A 21,347-nucleotide genomic window follows, 5' to 3' on the forward strand; every position below is an offset into this window, starting at 1 on the left:
ATTAGCAACACTATGCTGTAAGTAAATAATCACAACAACAAAAACAGCAAGCAGCTACACTTATGTACAAGGCAACGAAGAATATTCAATACACATAGCCAGCAGCTTGAAGCAGAGAGATTATTTCTCATACATACATATATGTAGCCGGCAGCTAAGACCAGAAGTTGTTACTCACACATACACGCATATTGTACTACCCCCAAAGCAGTCTAAATAAAGACCATTTTACAATACTGAATATTGGAGTTATTTATTCGTCAGTTCAGTGATTCGAACGTTAGCAAAAGGTGCACAATTATCAGCAACTCCCCAAAATTCGTTACAATTGAAGTCAGGAGAGGAATTGTTGAATAAATGACCAAGTTAAGTGATTTGAAGATCCAGCAACTGAAAAACGAGTTTGAAGCCCGTGGATTGAATACTACTGGCAATAAATCCGAGCTAGAAACACGACTGAATGAACCTATGGAATTGGAAGGAATCGGCGTTGTGAACACACATTTCATCCAGATGTGGAAGAGTCAGCGACTAAAATGGAGGAGAAGATAGAGAATCCATTGGTAAGTGTTGACTAACGCGATACTAGCAGTGCTGAAGCAAATGTCGTTGCAAATATTAACCGATATGTCATCACAGCTAGAAGTACAGGAGACACATTTACCATCCCAGATGGAAGACACGGATAACATCGAAGATTGAAGTACAAGAAACGCGTATTTCAGATATTTGGGCACAAATTACATCCAAGATGGAAACACAACTAGACGAAGAGAAGATATATATGGCAGTTAAAAGCACGGGAGGATGACATATTCTGGCAGCTGTCAGAACAGGAAGCAAGGGTGTCATCAAATCTTGAAGCGCAGGATGCAAAAATCGCTCAATTTCAGACAGAAGTCGATAATTTAAAAGGGCGAGTGCGGGAGTTCCAGCCAAATCGCCCAGCAGTTTCAGCGAGTAATGCAAAGGTAAAAACACCATCCTTTGGCGGTTCTGTTCCTTTCCTCGTTTTTAAGCTACAGTATGAGAATACCACAGCAGCGAACAACTTGGATGCTGAAGATAAAGTTTCTGCTCTATTCGTAGCATTGAAGGGCCAGCAGCCGAAATCCTACTAACGATTCCTGAAGGAGAGCGAAATAATTATGAAGCCTTGATGGCTTCTGTAGAACGACCACACAAGAAGCAGATATACCAAATAGAATTGAAAAACCGTTACCAAAAAGCTAATGAGACTTTGCAGAAGTTTTCGTCAGAAGTCGATTGGCTTGCACATTTGGCAAATGCCGACGCGCCCGTGGAATACACCGAAAGGGCCAAAATTCAGACCTTTATCCATGGAATACGGTCGTTAAAACCGTATCACATGCATTGACCCAGGAAACTGCCTCGCTATTAAGTAAACCAGGATACAAAGCTCATCGTGTGGAAGTAGAAAGGCCAGATTGGGTAGACCAATTTTGGAAGCCCTAAAGGGATCACAACAGAAAAATGCCGGAGTTATGAAATGTTTCAAGTGCGGCAACCCAGGTGTCATTGCACGTCATTACAGCACCGGTCGTAATAGTTCCCACAATGTGGGCGGCCGCAAACGCAGAGTCGAAGGAGGTGAGTAAATCTCCGAATCCACTCAATCGTTAAACTAAAGCGAGTCAGCCTCAAGGGGCGGCAGCTGGCTCCCGCAATTGAATGCCCCATAATCTCTATCTCACAAATTGGAAGTAGGTCAAGCAATGTTATTGTCGGTGGACATGTGGATGGAAAGGAACGTTTACTGACTTTACATGCAGGTGCATCTGATTCCATAGTCCGATATGATTTGGTCAACAGGAGAGTAAAGCCATTACTCGGAGCAAGATTACGTACAGCCACTGGAGAGGACACACAGGTAAATGGAGAAGTAGCATGTGAAGTCGCAATTGGGAACGACACGGTAGTACACAATTTTATAGTGGCAGAGATTGTTGATGAAATCATAATTGGAGTGGACTTCTTGATCGACCAAGGCATCAAGATCGAAACGCAAAGCAAGACGATGCGATGTAAGAACATGGATGTACAACTTAATTTCGGCTACGAGAAAGACTACATCAGTAAACGAGTGCTGGTGGTGGAGAATCAGCAAATACCACCAAAATCGGAGGCAGTCATCGGGCCAAAGGTTGGTGGAGATTTTGGGACAAACAAATTGTGGATTTTCGAAGCAGCACAGAAATCAAAACCGAGCGTACTTGAAGGAAAAATCCTAGCTATGACAAAACAGGATGGACGTATTTCGGTAAGAGTTCTCAATGAGTTCAAGTAAGCACACAAACTGACCAATGGAGCTATATTGGGAATATTCGCAAATTTCATTTGCTCGAACAATAATTTGTTCGACGTTCAGCATCTAAGAAAACAGGAAAAGTGTGGACTGAAAGATGTGCCTCAAAATATCTTATACCATGTGCAAATCCTATGACGTTAGACTCACAAAGTTGCTCATATGTCTAAGGAAAAAAGACTTAATGCTCACGGTTGGCATACTAGGCATATAAGTTAGGCGTCGTCAGTAAAATGTACATGCAGGAAGGGCGAACTGCAGGAGGAAACAGTTGACCATGTTCTGTGTGTCATGCGCTCCAGAGGTCTAGACTCCAGCTACTAAAGGCGACAGAGTTGTCAGATCTCAAAGCAGCAATTAAGCTGGGTACTAGAAACTTTGAGTATTTACCAAAGGGACGGAGTTATTTCTTGGCATAAGTCTTGTTGCCTACTTGGGGGTTTTCCGTTTGGTGGTCAAACAAAGTCTGGTAACACTATTGACACTTTCAAACTATGAGGGGTCTTTATTGACCGGCCAGTTTAAAGTAACCCAACCAGCACCTAAGTCAGAAATTACGTTGTTGTTGCTGCTTTAATCGCTGGATAGTTGTTTATGTGTCCGCCTAGGGAAGTTTTTTTCTTCTTTCGAACTTACCTGTTCACTCTTAATTGGTAAAGCTAAAATCGTTATTTCAAATCCCAAAACATTTCGGTATTAAGAATTCAAATTTTTTCAGCTGGGACGAATATTTTACCACATTCTCATTTTGTAAATGTATATGTGTGCTCATCACTGATCTATCTCGATAAGTTACTGCCATCAGAAGCTACCATTATGGAGACAACATTTTTATATCCTGAAAGCTTTTCTCAACTGAGTATAAAAACAAGTAAGGAAGTCTAAGTTCGGGTGAAACCGAGCATTACATACCCAGCTGTACACTTGAAATGCTGTTGTTGTTTGTTTTGTGTACTTCATAGTGTTACAAGGCTGCGCAATAATAAAAGAATCATAAAGGATACAGAGGCTAACACCAATAACCTGGAGCGGGTAATAATGCAGTTTTCCTTCAGATATGGGGACTTCCCTACTGTTTATTTTAAAATAAAGATATAACAGAACAATAAAAATACGCTTGGTACAAAACTATTTTTCGCTAAGATTTAACATATTGTAACGAATTTAGGAAATTCCGCTTATTTGCAACTGTTGAGGGATAAATAGAAACAACGTTGTCGTTTGAGAATATTTTTAATTCTGCCTTGTAAAGTTATTTACAATAGCTTATAAAGAAAATCTTAAAAATATGTTCCTAAAACTAATTATATGTGTATGTGTGATTGTTTATGTGTATGATAGGGATTCATTTATTATTTGATTAATGCTAGCCTCTTGATTTTTATAACATTTACAAGTAGGCAAACATTTTAAAACTAAGATAAGAAACGTATCTTGTGTTTGTAAAACTAAGATAAGAAACGTATCTTGTGTTTGGCTATAAATGTCAGACAGTAAAATGATTTAGGTATTTTTGTATATGTATGTAAACATTTGTTATTTTTATGTGTTGTGAACGAAGTGATCGTTTGCTAAATATATGTATGTACATGTGTTTGTTGGAAATATCAGTTTACTTGTCAATATTACTTCTCAAAAATATCTACTGATTATATTACTAATATTTGTTCACATGTGTATATGCATGTTCAATTTTTATTTGAACAGCAACCTTCTACTAACGTTCGTATCGCTAAATTGTTGAGTAAATAACTCCAATATTCAATAATGCAAAATGGTCTTTATTAGATTACTTTGAAAATACTTCACAATAACACTTATACTTCGCAACTGATAGCGTGCGAACGGACTGACTCTTACTCAGCTTTTTCTCCTTTTGTACTCTCTGCTGTCTCGTTCGCATACTTCTAGGCGTTTCTTCCTCTAGAATGTACTACTTAGTTAGCAGCTATAAACTTACTATCAATAAACTACATATGCACGTTTATAGCTTCTCGCATAGCAATATGCGCGTGTATATGTGAGTTATACTTCCACCGATGATTGCTTACTTTTGTGAGTATCTCTCCGCTGCTGTATGTACATATGTGTAGACATAATGATTGATTTGTTTATGGAGATATAAGTGGCTGCTTAGTATCGGCTTAGAGACGATAGTATCCCTTAGTGCTGCTAATATTCGTCACAATATTATTTTTGCCTACAACACTCTTTAAAATCATTTATATAAAAGTGGGCGTGGTCCTTAACCAATCTTATCCATTTTTATTGGAAATAATTCCTGCTATAGGGAAAATTTGTGTACCCAATTTTGTTACGATATGTAAATTTTTCTTCGAGTTACGGCTCCCGAAACATAGAAAATTGCTTAGTATTAAAAGGGGCGGTGCCACGCCCATTTTTTAAAATTTGAAGTGTTTCCTATTTATTGTTATAAATCCACTTGGGAAATTAAATACCATTGCTATAAAGCTCTTTTTTGCAAAGATATAGTTTTTTTTATTCGTCCACGACCCTTTTAAAATTCTTTTATATAAAATTGGGCGTGGTCCTTAACCGATTTCGTTAATTTTTCTTCAAAGCATTCCTTATAGTAAAGGCAACCTCTCTGCCAAATTTTGTTACGATAGGTTTAACGATTTTTGATTTATGATTAATAATATTTGTAAAATTGATTTTATCACATGTGGCGGTGCCACACCCATTTTAAAAAATTTTTTTAAATATATATCAAGAGTCTCAAGATGAGTCCACACGTAAAATTTCAACACCTATATTTACGAAATAATCAGGTTTTTTGTGTTTTCCAAAATGTTATATATACAAAAGGTGGGCGTGGTTATCATCCGATTTCGTTCATTTTCAATATCAATCTATTCTGGGTCTATATAAGCTCGTGTACCAAATTTGGTGAAAATACCTCAATATTTATTTATTCTGTGTGCAAAGCACGCTGAGTATAATAAGAAGTCATCTACGTCTTCTTAAATAGAGGCAGCTTTGAGCACCTAGCGTTGTTGATAATATTAAACCCGCTCTTCACAATAATTGATACTGGAGCATTCCACGGTTGTCACGGGACAAATCGTACACATTTTTTTCATTTTTAGGTCTTAACTAAAGAAAAACTATAACAAAGTTTTTAGTGTATTAGGATTGCATGGTTCATGTGCAAATAAAAATAGAAACCTGCTCTTGAAACATTTGTATATGTGCGTGAAAAATAGCAAAAAGAATCCATTTGTACGGGACACCAGTAAGTCAGGTGAAACTTCAGCGAAATTATTAATAATACCAAAAAAACTAGCAAACATATTTGGTACTAGTTGTATCAAGGTTTGTTAAAATAACAAACAAAATTTAAAAACGTTTATTCGAAAAAAAAAAATAAATTTTTTTTAAAGTAAATTGTTTTTACGGGACACATGTGCACTTTTCAAATTTCGATTTCCTCTACACTATATATCGTAGTGTGCTCTACCTCCTCGAAAAATCCTGGGTTCAAGCCCCAGGCCAAGCAACTTTAAAAATTCAGAAACAAGTTTTCTCAATTAGAAAGCTTTTTCTAAGCGGTATCGCCCCTCGGCAGTGATTTCGAGTGTATTTAAGCAATAAAAAATTTCTTAGTGAAAATTCGAAAATTTGTAGGAAAAATTAAGAATAGAAGAGAAACTAGGACTAAATTTGCTTCCGGCAATTTACTCCAGTTTACTTACATATATTCACATACATATTCTAGGTACAGGCTAAGTCCATGTACAGAAATAAAGTGTTAATTTTTTCTTCTAATTAATATGAAGGTATAGTAAAAGGGTTGCTAACGAGTTTTTGAGAACTATTTGATTTTTCAATTAAATTTTCTATACCATTTTTTTTTTAATTAAAAAAAATACTAATTTAAAATTCTTCCACTAAAGTACACATTTAAACATATATGTAATACTCTATTGCTACAAAAGCCCAGGTACATTCCCAAACATCAGAGTGCCGATATATTGCTGTTTAAACGTTTTTGTTTTTGTATTCAATAATCGAATGTACCTAAATTTAAATTTTTTCTTGTCAAACTTATGCTGCTACAATCACAAAAATGTATAGGCTGTCTTGTTTTGATTTCGAATTCAAAACACATTGCGAGCATTTTCTATTAGCAATATAGGAGTATTACATATATGCATTAACATTGAAAATTAATAAGGAGAGCAGTTCAAAAATCTTCGAAAATTAACGATTTTCCATGGAATGCCCCTTACTATTGACTATGTCATTTTACTTCTAAGCCATATTTTTATTCGCCACACGTAAGCAAAATACGTTTAAGCACTAGCGGTCGTGTCTACCAATGTGCCAAATATGAAATTAAAGCTCAAAAAAAAAAAAATTTCTCAGAAGATAAACATTGGAGGGATTTTTTCTTTCCACCATATAGTTAACTATCGCGCACTAAGTACTTCAATTTTGAGAAAAACGTGACTTTTTCGGCTATGCTGAGAAGCCAGATATATATGCAAGGGCGCCGTGATGACTCAACCCTATCAGATTATTTATTTTTATAATTTATACTTATAGTTAATAATTTTGAGATCATATTTTTTACAAACACAAGCACTTTTTTTTATTAAGCCTAAGCCCCGTATTTTCTTGAATCCAACCCAAGTAGGAAGTGACACGAGTATGTCCAGCTGGGTAACCATCTTCGCATCCATTCTGTGAATGAAAAGAAATAATACCAATTTGTAGCATTGAAGATGTCAACACCAATGGACCACCAGAATCACCAACACAAGTTCCAATACGATTGACTGTGGAAGTACACAAATGTCTGATATTGATCTTAGATAAACCATATTCTTCAGCACATAGTTCGTTGGAGATCACTTTCAAATTGGCAAACTGTAAAACAGGTGAACTCGATGTGGCTCTATCAGAGGTAAGACCCCATCCAGAAGCCACTACAGTTTCATCAACGTAAGTGGGATAGCTTGAAGCACATTTTGGTAGGGACACTGGTTTAATGGCTGCTGAATATTTTACAGCTGGAATTTTGATCAAAGCTATGTCATTTATTCTAGTTTCCCCATCGAATTCGGGATGAACTTTAATGTCACATTTGTCCACCTCCAGGCGTACAATGGGATCTAAGCGAGTGATGCTGCCTAAGGATACGATCACACTAACAGCACTGAAATTAAAAGGAATGACTAAATCTGATTGCGTATGGACAGTACGTTGCTGGGTGATTAACTTATTAATTTTTCAAACCCTAAAACATACAGTACATATAATTCAAAACTTACTTTAAAGTACAATGAGCAGCTGTCAACACCCAGTCTTTTTTTATTAGAGATCCACCACAAAGGCCCCAATTTTCACCATCAAATAACGACAAACCAGCTTGATAAGGAAATTGATTACCAGCAGTTTGACCATTTGTTATACGTGGACTTGCAGCTATCTTTTGCACCATAGACCCCAAGCGCTCACGTTGCGTATTTTTAGATACCCGATTTTCAAACGCCGAGGCGATGCATAGTAGGAGCGACAAAGCTATCAAGAAGTTCATGTTGCTCGCGTTCAAGCAAATTCAGACTGACTAAAGCATAGGCTATTTTGGTTGATTTGTAGTATAGTTCAATAACGTACTATGGGATAGTTTGTCATAAATGCATATATATGCATATATATCGGTAATTCGCAGTATATGGGTTTTTGGCTGCGCAACAAGCGAGATTTTTATTTTCTATCGATTATGGATACTTCGGAAAGATTTTAACTTTTCACGTTAACTCCAAGGTTTCAATCGGTGTACAAAGAACCGAGCAGTGATCTTATATATGAAATTCTCGTGTCACTGTGTTTGTGGTTGTATTCCTTCGAAACGGCTCGACCGATTCTCATGAATTTTTGTGAACAGACTCTTAATTGACAAAACTTTAGGGTAGGTATTACCACCCTCTGGGACTGGGACTGAAACTAACACTGGGACTTGGGCTGGGACTGAGACAGCGACTAGTACCCGGACTGGGACAGGGCATTAGGGATGTAGAAGGCTAAAAAGAGCTAGATAGAAGAAAAACGGTGGAAGGAGAAAGTGACTGAGAAACAGGAAGAGTTAGATGAAGCTAGAAAGATGGTGATAGATGGAGCGAGGGAAGAAGAAGGACAGGGAGCTAGAAAGAAAAAAGTCTAAGTAGGACGACTACGGAGCAAGCGTCGGGCCCTTTTTAGCTAGTTCTCCCGCTTTTTCATTCCTATCTATTTTGATATACCCTGGGGTCCAATATAGATATATATGATTCTCCTTATACCGATTCTTTCCAGGGATGGCTTACATTCGAACTGGCTTTTTGATGCTGTGCTATGCTAGATTGTTGCCTTAATTGAAAAAATGACTCGGCTGCAGTTTAAGCTATTTTCTTCCAGTGTTTCTACTGCTTTGGCTACAGCTACTACTGCCACCTGGAAACCGCTACAGGGATCTGGCAGCTTGTGGATCTGTTTGTTACCGGATCAACACAGTATACCGCAGGGCAAGGTAGGAGGTAGGGACATTAATGTGATTGGATTTCTGGAATATCGAAACCATCAATTTAAGGAATGGAGTAGGAGTTGAAAAATGTTAGATTTTCAATATTCCCTCTTTATTTTTTGTTACTCTTACGTGTATGTAGTACATACATTTGTATATCTATATGTATTGTAACGAATTTACTGCAATTTCGCTTATTATAAAGCTTCTGCTAACGTTCGTATCGCTAAACTGTTGAATAAATAGCTCCAATATTCAATAATGCAAAATGGCCTTTATTAAAGTACTTCACAATAACACTGATACTTCACAACCAATAGCTTGCTTAAATCGAACTGATTGTCGCGCCTCCACTGTTGCTGCCTTTTTATACTCTGTGATTACTCGTTCACATCTTCTAGGCGCTTCCATTTCCAGAATCTACTAGTTGGCCATCAGTTATAAAATTACTACGTTTTTAGCTTCTCATATGCGCGTGTATGTGTGAACACAATTATAATTGCATACTTTTGGGAGCATCTCAGATACGATATCTGCATGTGTTTGTATGTGTGAGCGACACTTGCACAACCATTGCATACTTTCGGGAGTATCTCAGATTTATGCATGTGGTTGTGCGTTGCTTCTCCGCTGCGTGTATGTACATATGTGTAGACATAATGATTGAATTATTGATGTGCATGCCAGTGTCTACTTACCATCGGCTTAGAGATGATAGTATTCCTTAGTGCTGCTAATATTCGTTACAGTATTGTATCGAATTTTGGGAAATTCCTGATAATTTTACACCCTCTGCTAACGTTAGAATCGCTGAACTGTCGAATAAATAACTCCAATATTCAATATTGCAAAATGGTCTTTAACTATTTAGACTACTTTGGGAGCAGTACTTCACAATTATACTTCACTAATAGCATGTTTAAATCAAACTGATTACTGAGTCCTCAGCTTGTACTGCTCTAATACTCTCGGTTACCTCGTTCGCCCATTTCTCCTAAGGTCTAGTCGCGAACATGTGTTCTAGAACAGTTGTATCTCATGCTTGGTTATTTAGCTATATACATGTATATGTGTAGTTTATGCTTCTTTTTTTTAGCCATATGCATATGATGTGTGAGTAACAACTTCTGCTCTTAGCTTCCGGCTACGTATATGTATGTGAATGGAATATTCTTCGTTGCCTTGCACATGAGTGTGGCTGTTTGCTTTAATGTGTATATATTAGAGATATACGCCGCCGCCGAATGTCAAAAATATCAGCGCGGCGGCGGCGGCGGCGTCCGGCGCGTTACTATATTTTCTACTCGTTTAAGACTGCTTAGGCCGTTTGAGAGTCGAAATTATATCCATTTAAAAAATAGCAATGACCTTTGCCATATCTAAAGTTCTTTCCCCAAAATAGAGCAAACGGATATTGTTATATAAAGGGCATGAACCAATAAGGTGATAAGCGTCTTCTGCCACCTGCAAGTTACACACTGTGCAAAATGGATACGATATGTTTTTGTAAGTTCTTGCGTTTAGGTTCAGTAAACCTCCCCTTGCACGTAGAATTAAGCTAACGGCATAAGCGGTGAAATCATCCGTGAAATATGAACTCTCTAATGGCACTAACATAGGGTACAGATCGTGGGTAGTAGACTTTTGAGCCATTTCTAGGAACATACTCGTATTACTCTCAGCAAGGTGATCTAAAAGCGAAGACGTGAAAACCTGAATATTAGATATTGAAAATTCCGCAATGAAAGGTAAATTAACTCTGTTAGCGAGTTCTTTCCAAACGTTTGCCCTAGAGATCCCCAACTTAGCTGTCTCCACTGCCAGGATGCGAGGTAGTCTGTCATGAGTAAGTCTGAGACAACTAGCAATATAAAGCATGTGTAGACGGAGCGTGTGTAAATATAGGGGTTGCAAACTGTTTCCAGATGCAGCATGTAATTTGGCGTGTTAGAGGGAAGGAAAATCAGCTTTTTTATAAAAAATCTAAAGAGTTTCTCGACTTTGTCGAAATGGGCGACTCCCCATACTTGTGCGCCATAAAACATGATGGACTGGAAGCAGCCTCAAAGATTTTTATTTTCTGGCTCAAACAGATACGGGGGTTGTTAATGTAGCCCAACCACGTTGCGTTAATAGAGTTTTTAGCATCCACCAACTTTGAATCTAAGTGCTTAGTAAAAAATAACTGACAAGTGAGGAGAACACCTAAGTATTTGTATTCGTTAACTATTTCAATGTCTCCGCTGCCAAAAGACCATTTCCAGGATCCAGGCATCCTACCACCTTTCCTAAATATCATGATTTTCGACTTGCTCAGGTTGACAGTTAGTGCCCATTGGCTACAGTATTCGCAAAAGGATTTTATCATTTCCTGAAGCTGTTCAGGAGATTCAGCAAGTAGGACCAAATCATTCGCATACATAAGTACCTTTACCTTACTGTTATCAACCATGACGCCCCCGCACAGAGAATCATTCAAGTCATTTAAGTATAAGGAAAATAAAATCGGACTTACAAGACAGCCTTGACGGACCCCGCAATTTACAGGGAAAGATTCGGATAGAGCCACGCCCATTTTAAAATTTTCTTTTATTTTTGTATTTTGTTGCACCATATCATTACTGGAGTTGAATGTTGACATAATTTACTTATATACTGTAAAGATATAAAATTTGACTTAAAAAAAAAATTTTTTTTTAAAGTGGGCGTGCTCGTCTTCCGATTTTGCTAATTTTTATTTATCACGCATATGGTAATAGGTGTAACGCGCCTGCCAAATTTCATCATGATATCTTCAACGACTGCGAAATTACAGCTTGCAAAACTTTTAAATTACCTTCTTTCAAAAGTGAGCGGTGCGACGGCCATAGTCCAAAATTTTACTATTTTGCGTCATAAGGTCAGCGCACCTACCAAGTTTTATCGCTTTATCCGTCTATGGTAATGAATTATCGCACTTTTTCGGTTTTTCGAAATTTTCGATATCGAAAAAGTGGGCGTGGTTGTAGTCCGATTTCGTTCATTTTAAATAGCGATCTGAGATGAGCGCCCAGGAACCTACATTACCTCGGTCGGACGGACCGACAGACGGACGGACGGATGGACGGACGGACGGACGGACATGGCTAAATGAATTTCATTTTTCTCCCAGATCATTTTGATATATAGAAGTCTATATCTATCTCGATAAGGATTACCGTTATGCGAACAAAGTTAATATACTCTGTGAACTCTGCTCAGCTGAGTATGAAAATACTAATTTAAAATTCTTCCACTTATATTAACGATTTTCCGTGGAATGCCCCTTGCCTTTGACTTTGTCATTGTACTACTAAGCCATATTTTTATTCGCCACACGTAAGCAAAATACGTTTAAGCAGTCGTGGCTACCAATGTGCCAAATATGAAATAAAAATTAAAAAAAAAAAAAAAAAACTTTCTCAGAAGATAAACATTGGAGGGATTTTTTCTCCACCATTTAGTTAACTATCGCGCTCTAAGTACCTAAATTTCGAGAAAAACGTGACTTTCTCGGTTATGCCGAGAAGGCAGAGAATGCAAGGGTGCCGTGATGATTCATACTTATAATTCATACTTATAATTATCAAAATTATTGAGGTCAATATGGTTTAGAAACACAAGCACTTTTTTTAATTAAGCCTCAGCCGTGCATTTTCTTGAATCCAATCCAAGTGACACGAGCATGTCCAGCTGGTAAACCATCTTCACATCCATGCTCTCAATGAAAAGATATAACACCAGTTTTTAGCTTTGATGATGCCAACACCAGTGGACCACCAGAATCACCATCACAATGTCCAATACGATTGACAGTTGAAGTACACAACATTCCGGTAACGATATCAGAATATTCTACAGCACATACTTCGTTCGAGATCACTTTCAAATTGGCGAACTGTAAAAAAGGCGAACACGATGTGGATGTATCAGAGGTACCCCCATCCAGAAGCCACTACAGTTTCATCAACGTAAGTGGGATAGATTGAAGCACATTTGGTAGCGACATCGGTTGTATGGCAGCTGAATATGTTACAGCTGGAATTTTGATCAAAGCTATATCATTTATCTTAGTTTCCATATCGTATTCGGGATGACGTTTAATGTTACATTTGTCCACCTCCAAGCATACAATGGGATCTAAGTGATTGATGTTGCCTAAGAGCACGATTACACTAATAGGACTGAAATTAAAAGGATTGACTAGATCTGATTGTGTGTGGACAGTACGTTGTTGGGTGATTAACTCATTCATTTTTATTTTCGCTAATTGTCTCACACCCGAATATTAGTTTCACCATGCTGTTAGTAAATTATCGCAAGAACAAATACAGTAAGCAGCTAAATGTATGTACATGCACACACATAACTAGCAGCTCGAAGTGAAGAGATATCACACACACACACACACATGTAGTCATCAGCCGACATTGTTACTCACACATACACACGTACATAGCTCGATTACAACTGTTCTGGAAGGCGTAACGTCTAGACCTTAGGAGAAATATGCCGGCGAGACAACAGAGAGTATAAAAGCAGCGCAACCCGAGGAATGACTACGCAGTTTGATTTAAACACGCTGTTGTGAAGTATAATTGTACTACTCCTATCTATCCGAAGTATAAAAATCTCGCTTGTTGTGCAGCCAAATACCTATATACTGTGAATTGTCGAAATATGTGCATTTATGACAAAATATTGCAAACTATCCCATAGTACGCTATTGAACTATACTACAAATTAACCAAAATAGCCAATGCTTTAGTCAGTCTAAATTTGCTTGAACAGCAGCAACATGAAATTGTTGATAGCTTTGTCGCTCCTACTATGCATCGCCTCGGCGTTTGAAAATCGGGGATCTAGAAATACACAACATGAACGCTTGGGGTTTAAAAAAAAAACAGTTATCGCCAACGATTTTAGCGGACATTTTTGGTTCGGACAGGGTATACATGAAAATTTTACAATGAAATGAACATTTTTTTAATAAATCATGAAAAAACCTTAAAAATCAAAGTCGAAAAAAATAAAAAATCATCGGCTAATTTTAGAAAAATTTTTAGTTTTACTGTTAAGATTAAAAATTATTTTTATACTCAGCTGAGCAGAGCTCACAGAGTATATTAACTTTGTTCGCATAACGGTAATCCGTAACGGCATAAACTAATCAATATAGATATAAACTTCTATATATCAAATTGATCTGCGCGAAAAAAGAAATTCATTTAGCCATGTCCTTCCGTCCGTCCGTCCTTAAACACGATAACTTGAGTAAATTTTGATGTATCTTGATGAAATTTGGTATGTAGGTTCCAGGGTACTCATCTCAGATCGCTATTTAAAACGAAATCGGACTACAACCACGCCCACTTTTTCGATATCGAAAATTTCGAAAAACCGAAAAAGTGATATAATTCATTACCAAAAACGGATATAGCGATGAAACTTGGTAGGTGCGTTGACCTTATGACGCAAAATAGAAAGTTAGTAAAATTTTGGACAATGGGCGTGGCACCGCCAACTTTTAAAAGAAGGTAATTGAAAAGTTTTGCAAGCTGTAATTTCGCAGTCCTTGAAGATATCATGATGAAATTTAGCGAGCACGTTCCTCCTATTACTATATGTGCGCTAAATAAAAATTAGCGAAATCGGATGACGAACACGCCCACTTTAAAAAAAAAAAAATTTTAAGTCAAATTTTAACAAATATCTTTACAGTATATAAGTAGATTATGTCAACATTCAACTCCAGTAATGATATGGTGCAACGAAATACAAAAATAAAAAATATTTCAAAATGGGCGTGGCTCCGCCCTTTTTCATTTAATTCGTCTATAATACTTTTAAGGCCATAAGTAGGTGCATAGATTCTATGACGATAATTGTTTTCTGTGAAAATGGGCGAAATCGGTTGAAGCCACGCCCAGTTTTTATACAAAGTCGACTGTCTGTCCTTCCGCTCGGCCGTTAACACGATAACTTGAGCAAAAATCGATATATCTTTACTAAACTTAGTTCGCGTTCTTATCTGAACTCACTTTATCTTGGCATAAAAAATGGTCGAAATCCGACTTTGACCACGCCCACTTTTTCGATATCGAAATTACGAAAAATGAAAAAATGCCATAATTCTTTACCAAATAGGAAAAAAGAGATGAAACATGGTAATTGGATTGGTTTATTGTGGCAAAATATAACTTAAAAAAAATTTTGTAAAATAGTCGTGACACCTACCATATTAAGGAGAAGAAAATGAAAAAGTTCTGCAGGGCGAAATCAAAAGCCCTTGGAATCTTGGCAGGAATACTGTTCGTGGTATGACATATATAAATAAATTAGCGGTACCCGATAGATGATGTTCTGGGTCACCCTGGTCCACATTTTGGTCAGTATCTCGAAAACGCCTTCACATATACAACTAAGGGCCACTCCATTTTAAAACCCTCATTAATACCTTTCATTTGATACCCAAACACATTCTAGAGTTACCCCTGGTCCACCTTTATGGCGATATCTCGAAACGGCGTCCACCTATAGAACTAAGGCCCACACCCTTTTAAAATACTCATTAAGACCTTTCATTTGATACCGATATCGTACAAACGCATTCCAGGTTTACCCTATGTTCATTTTCCTACATTGTGATTTTCCCTTATTTTGTCTCCGAAGCTCTCAGCTGAGTATGTAATGTTCGGTTACATCCGAACTTAGCCTTCCTTACTTGTTTTGGGTATGCATAGTGGAATTTTTTTCTGAGCTCAAATCCTATCGAAAAATCGAAAAATCGATGACGCGATATCGGTTAATAAATCGACCCACCCTATTATATACACCTTTGAATATTATATATCCCTCGATCCAACCGCTGCTAGCCTCTCCAAATGAACCACCCTTCTATTTCATGTTTTCCCAACTGTTCGTGTGCGGTAGATGACATCACTGATCCGCTTCACAACTTTGTACGGGCTTTCCCAGCTACATTGAAATTTTCATGGAACACCTGTCCGCCGGTGAGGGTGGTATAACAGTACCAAATCTTTCTCCAAAAAACCTCCCGAATTGTTGTTCTTGTCGTTGTTGTTGTTGTTGTAGCAGTGCTTCGCCCCATCCAATAGGTGCGACTGATCACAAATTGTCATCAATATCCTCTAACAGGAGTCCATGGAAACTTGCTGTTTCAACAGGAGTGGACCATAATGAGAGGGGAGTTAGAGGCTTTGGTTCCATATTACAATTAAAGAGATGGTTGGTGTCATGTGGGGACACATTGCAAGCAGGGCATACATTTTGTATGTCGGGGTTGATTCTGGATAGGTAAGAGTTTAACCTGTTACAGTATCCAGATCGAAGTTGAGCTAGAGTGACTCGCGTTTCCCTGGGGAGTGTGCGTTCCTCTTCCGAAAATTTTGGGTACTGTTCTTTGAGTACTGGATTCACCGGGCAATTCCTGGCATAAAGGTCCGACGCCTGTTTGTGGAATTCACTGAGGACCTGCTTGTATTTTTTGGCTTTATACGGCTGAGTTCTCAGGTGCCGTATTTCCTCATAATGCTTACGGAGATTACTCCTTAAGCCCATATGTTCAAAGTGGTCGACATTTGGGACGTCCATGTTGTAAATAAGGGCGCGGAGGATTTAGTCGGTGATAATGCCAGGTTTAGAACGGCGAAAAAACTGGGAGGCCGTTTATTCTGTTGCAAAGCTCATTTGTGAGTCTGGGCCTGTGGCCATTATTGTACAGTCATCGGCGTTGGAAACGATAGTGACTCCTTCTGGTGGCGAAGGTAGCTTTGATATGTAGAAGTTAAACAAAGTGGGGATAGCACACCACCCTGTGGCACCCCTTGTTTAATTCTTCTTGGTTTTGATGTTTCGTTTCTAAATTGCACCGTATCCTGCCGACTACCCAGATAATTTGCGGACCACCTTTTAAGACATGAGGGAAGGGTATACCCTTCCAGGTCTTGCAGTAACGTGCCATGGTTGACCGTATCAAAAACTTCTAATAGGTCTAGCGCAACGAATACTGTTCTAGGGTGGGGGTTTTGATTTAAACCGCAACTTATCTGGGTGCTAATGGCATTTAGCGACGTGGTGGTGCTATGGAGTTTTCTAAAGCCATGCTGATGACAGGCTAGCTGCAAATTTGCTTTGAAGTAGGGGAGCAAAATGGCTTCAAGCGTCTTGGCTACTGGCGATAGGAGAGATATCAGTCGATATGACTCTCCTATGTTAGCTGGTTTCCCAGGCTTTAGTAGCGGGACCACCCTGGCCATTTTCCATTTTTCGGGAATGACAAAGGTGGAAAGAGACAGGTTGAAGATATATGCTAAATATTTGAAACCGCGCTGAACTATGTTTATATGCGTGTCTGTTGGCCCTCCGTCGATCTTTGTCGAACGTTGAATGCATTATATATTATCGGCAAAAAGCGCACGTGAATTTTTTCGCATCCGACAGCACTTTATTGCCAAAGGCGATGGAAATTTTGTCATTGTGTTTAGAGGGATTAGATAGGGACTTTACGGTGGACCAAAGCTTTCCTACACCGGAAGGGAGGTTACAACCGCTTAGGTGGTCCGCCTATATCGCGCGCTTGTGTTCATCCACAAGCAATCTTATGCGTTGGTTTATATCCCTTAATTGGGGGTCGCCGGGATCGAGCAGTTTTATAAGATCACGTTCTCTCGCTAAAGTTGCGGCCTCCGCCGGAAAGTGGGGCCGAATTTCGGGAATTCTACTGGCGGAAATGAAGCGAGCCGAGGCGGATTCAATGACCTTGCGGAAAGAACGCCCCCCCCTTGGCGAGCATCAGTCGGGATAGGGAGGGCAGCAAAGCGGTTGTCTGTAAAGGATTTGTATTCGTCCCACTTTCCTTTTTTAAAGTTTATGAAAGTGCGTTTTTCTGTGACGACGAAGTCGGCGGTACGCTCGAGCGAAATAAGTATAGGCAGGTGGTCGGATACCAATGTTACCACCGGCTGCCAGTTGACGCAGCTTACGAGTCCTGCGCTCACGATTGATATATCCACCGAACTGTGACAGCTTCCTACCATACGTGTGGTGGGCGTCTCCGTTTATTGTGGAGAACGTTGTTTCTTCTATTTGATACGCCAAGATCTCACCCCTACTGTCCGCCTACAAGTTTGAATGCCATAGATCGTGATGGGTATTGAAATCGCCTAAGATAATGCGAGTATTGCCAGTGAGTAAGGCGGTATCCGCTGGGGCAACAGGTGTCAGGAGGAATGTAGATGTTGATGATTTCTAGGTTTGCATCGCCTGACCGGACAGATATGTCTTAACGTTCTAACGGCCGATGTCGGGATCAAATATATGATATTGAACTGAGTGGTGTATGATAAACGCGAGACCGTCTCCATTTCCGCTCTCGCGATATTTTCTGTGGACATTATACCCACAACAGGTCTGCAGAGCAGATCGTGTTGTGAGTTTAGTCTCTTCAATCGCAGCAATGCGGATGTTGTGCCGCTTCATGAAATGGACTATCTCCGTGATCTTCCCAGTTAATCCAATACAGTTTAACTTCAGAATTCTGAAGTGCAACGGGGGAGACGTCGCCACTCTGGGAGTAAGTGACGGGTGAATGCGCCTGGGTTGTGAAAGGCTAGGACGCAACTGCTGTTGTGGCCCTGGGACTGGACGTCCTTGGGTAAGCATTGTGGTACCCTGTGTATTTGGGTTTGCGGCCTGGCAACATGGCGCAATGAAACCCGGCGGGCGGTTGCCGTCGCGGAGACCAGAATATCTAGGAAAGTGGCACCATCCAAGGCAGGAGCTGCTTTGGGCGGATGTCGCAAAGATATATATTCTGTGCTGTCAAACGGTGCAAAAGGAGGTAGGGACTAAGACTCTGTTTCCCTGACCTACACGATTGCTGCCGAAAGGGTGGGGGGGGGGGGGGGGGGGGGAAGACGGGGGCAGGGGCTGATCCTCTGCATTGCTACCGACTCTACTACGAAGATTGTAGGTATGAGTGGGAACGAGCGTATGAGTTGGAGGCGCCGTGGGGCGCGAGCAGCCGCGGGTACTTATTGTAGCAGATACATTCGGTTTTCATTTGTTTGGCCCAAACATTCCATCAATCTTTGCCCGATCTACTGCCTTTGACTTTTGTGGCCTTTGTCGAATCTCCTTCACCAGCACTCGCTTACTGCTGAACTCTTTCTCCAAACTGACGTTAAGTTGTACATCCTTGTTCTTATAGCGCATAATCCTTCTTTGCATGTCGATCCTGATGCCATTGACACGAGTGAAGCAAGCAGAATTAAAACGACGATATTAAGATTTGATGACTTCTTCATTTGCTTATTCAAGTTCAACTACAATGATTATTACAATTTAACATTTCATGACATGATACTGCTAGGATACTCTCTAACTGTATACAAATTGTGCTCTCTTACTTAAGATGCATGAAAATGTAAATGTACATAGGTATAGCTAGTATGCAAAAGTATGATTGTGGTTACAATTATTACCATGATTATTAAATACATACTTTCGCTTAATGTACCACACCAACAGCCATGGTGTATTAAGAAGTCCACTCCCAATATGACTTCATCAACAATCTCTGCCACAACGAATTTGTGTAGAACCGTGACATTCCCTATTAAGACTTCACATACCATTTCCTCCTGGACTGGGTTATACTCGCCAGTAACCGTACGCAATCGTGCTCCATGTAATGGCTTTACTCTCCTGTTGACCAAATTAGATCGGATTATGGAATGAGATGCGCCCGTATCAGTACAGTCAGTAAACGTTTCTCGCCATCCATATATCCTCCAACGGTTAGACTGCTCGATTTTCTTCCGGTTTGTGATACAGATATATAAAAGGACATTCAATAGCTGGAGCAAGTTCTCGTTTCTTGCATCCGGCTCGCTTTAGCTCATCATCTTCAGCTTTGTGCTTAAGCCACGCATGCTGTTAGAACCACTAGGATCAAGATCGCAATGACGTGTAATGTGACCTGGCTTCCCGCATCTGAAGCATTTGATAACTCTTTCACTCCGCTTTTGCTATCCATTCAGTACCTGCAATATTGTGTTCACCCAGTCTGGGCTTTCCACTTCGACACGGCGTGCTTTGAAAGCTGGCTTACACAGAAGCGAAGCTGTTTCCTGAATCAGAGCATGTGATGCCTTTGAGGAGGCAGAGATTTTCTTGTAGGAAGAAAGTTTCCAATGTTTTTCCAGAGAGGAGCTACTGCGTTACACGGAGAGAGCTGTTGGCACTGGTGGAGTGCATTAAACATTTTCACAAGTGCAGAAAGGTAACAGCCTAAAAACAAACATTTCGTACACCCATTTTCATATATCTTTTCGGTGGCGCGATTTTTGACTTAGGCTGTTATGATTTATGACCACAGATATATTAGCCATTGGGAAGTGGCATGTTTTAACCATTTATATTATTTCGTTTAAGTTACAATATATTTCGGCGACCACCGTGGTGTGATAGTAGCGTGCTCCGCCTATCACACCACATGCCCTGGGTTCACACCCGGGCAAAGCAACATCAAAATTTTAGAAATAAGGTTTTTAAATTAGAAGAAAATTTTTCTAAGCGGGGACGCCCCTCGGCAGTGTTTGGTAAGCGCTTCGGGTGTATTTCTGCCATGAAAAGCTCTCAGTGAAAACTCATCTGCCTTGCAGATGCCGTTCGGAGTCGGCATAAAACATGTAGGTCCCGTCCGGCCAATTTGTAGGGAAAATCAAGAGAAGCAAGACGCAAATTGGAAGAGAAGCTCGGCCTTAGATCTCTTCGGAGCTTATCGCGGCTTACATTTATTTTTTATTTACAATATATTTCATATAGAAAGCAATATAAATCCTCCAGCTCTCGATTCAAGTGTGTTTCACCTGTGCAGGGTGCAGGGTCCGGTGAATCATATAAATAATTTTTACATTACTAGAGTATATACTTTAGGCTCTCTAGGATGTGTTTCGAATTATTTGATTTAAGATATGGGAAATTGGGGAAATTTTTTCGAATTTATATGGGTAATTTCAAAGAGACTATTGCGAGTCACTAGTACCACGATAAGTAGCTCTAAAACGTCCTTCAAAATTTGCGGCAAAATGAAACGGTTTTTAAAAAGCTTAGCATTGACAACAGCCCAGGAAGTCTATCTATCAATATTATAAATTTAAATTCTATGTTGAAATGTCTAGGTGTGACTGTTTCTAACTGTACGGGAACACAAGGATTTTAAAGTGAAAATATAATGATAAAACTACTAAGTAGCGGAACATTCACTAGCTCAGGACCCTTTGTATAGCGTGAGGGCCGGGTTCACCATCTTCAGCTATCTACTTAGTTATTGAAATTTTGGCTATTTTCATGCTAACTGAAGTTTCGCGCCGCAGTTAAGTGCAAGGAGAAAAGTGTAAAAAAAAGTCAGCTCTTGCGTTAGTTTTAGTGTATTCTCAATGACATTTC

General features: G+C 39.3%; 2 protein-coding genes across 5 annotated transcripts in view; one reads left to right on the plus strand and one right to left on the minus strand.

Moving 5' to 3' along the window:
- Nucleotides 1-21,347, plus strand: part of LOC137254449 (uncharacterized) — a 447,929-nt gene that overhangs the window by 167,969 nt on the left and 258,613 nt on the right. The gene's annotated exons all lie outside the window — the stretch shown is intronic.
- On the minus strand, nt 6,580-8,037 carry LOC137252169 (collagenase-like). Of its 2 annotated transcripts, none has more exons than XM_067787514.1 (2): nt 7,624-8,037; nt 6,580-7,499 (listed from the first exon to the last, which is right to left on the minus strand). In XM_067787514.1, the coding sequence occupies exons 1-2, from the start codon at nt 7,887-7,889 to the stop codon at nt 6,920-6,922; spliced, it is 846 nt and encodes a 281-aa protein (XP_067643615.1). In that variant the 5' UTR covers nt 7,890-8,037; the 3' UTR covers nt 6,580-6,919. The 2 variants fall into 2 exon arrangements, with proteins under 2 accessions (XP_067643615.1, XP_067643614.1); XM_067787513.1 differs by having other exon boundaries at nt 6,580-7,508.

The sequence above is a fragment of the Eurosta solidaginis genome, chromosome 5 (assembly GCF_040869045.1).
Source record: "Eurosta solidaginis isolate ZX-2024a chromosome 5, ASM4086904v1, whole genome shotgun sequence".
In the NCBI taxonomy this organism is placed as follows: domain Eukaryota; kingdom Metazoa; phylum Arthropoda; class Insecta; order Diptera; family Tephritidae; genus Eurosta; species Eurosta solidaginis.

What these genes read in the sequence shown, in the direction of transcription:
- LOC137252169 (XM_067787513.1), bottom strand. Translation starts at nt 7,889, where the DNA reads ATGAACTTCTTGATAGCTTTGTCGCTCCTACTATGCATCGCCTCGGCG. An exon ending in GCTGCTCATTGTACTTTAAA is followed by an intron (nt 7,509 to 7,623) that starts GTAAGTTTTGAA and finishes TTTTAATTTCAG; the next exon opens with TGCTGTTAGTGTGATCGTAT.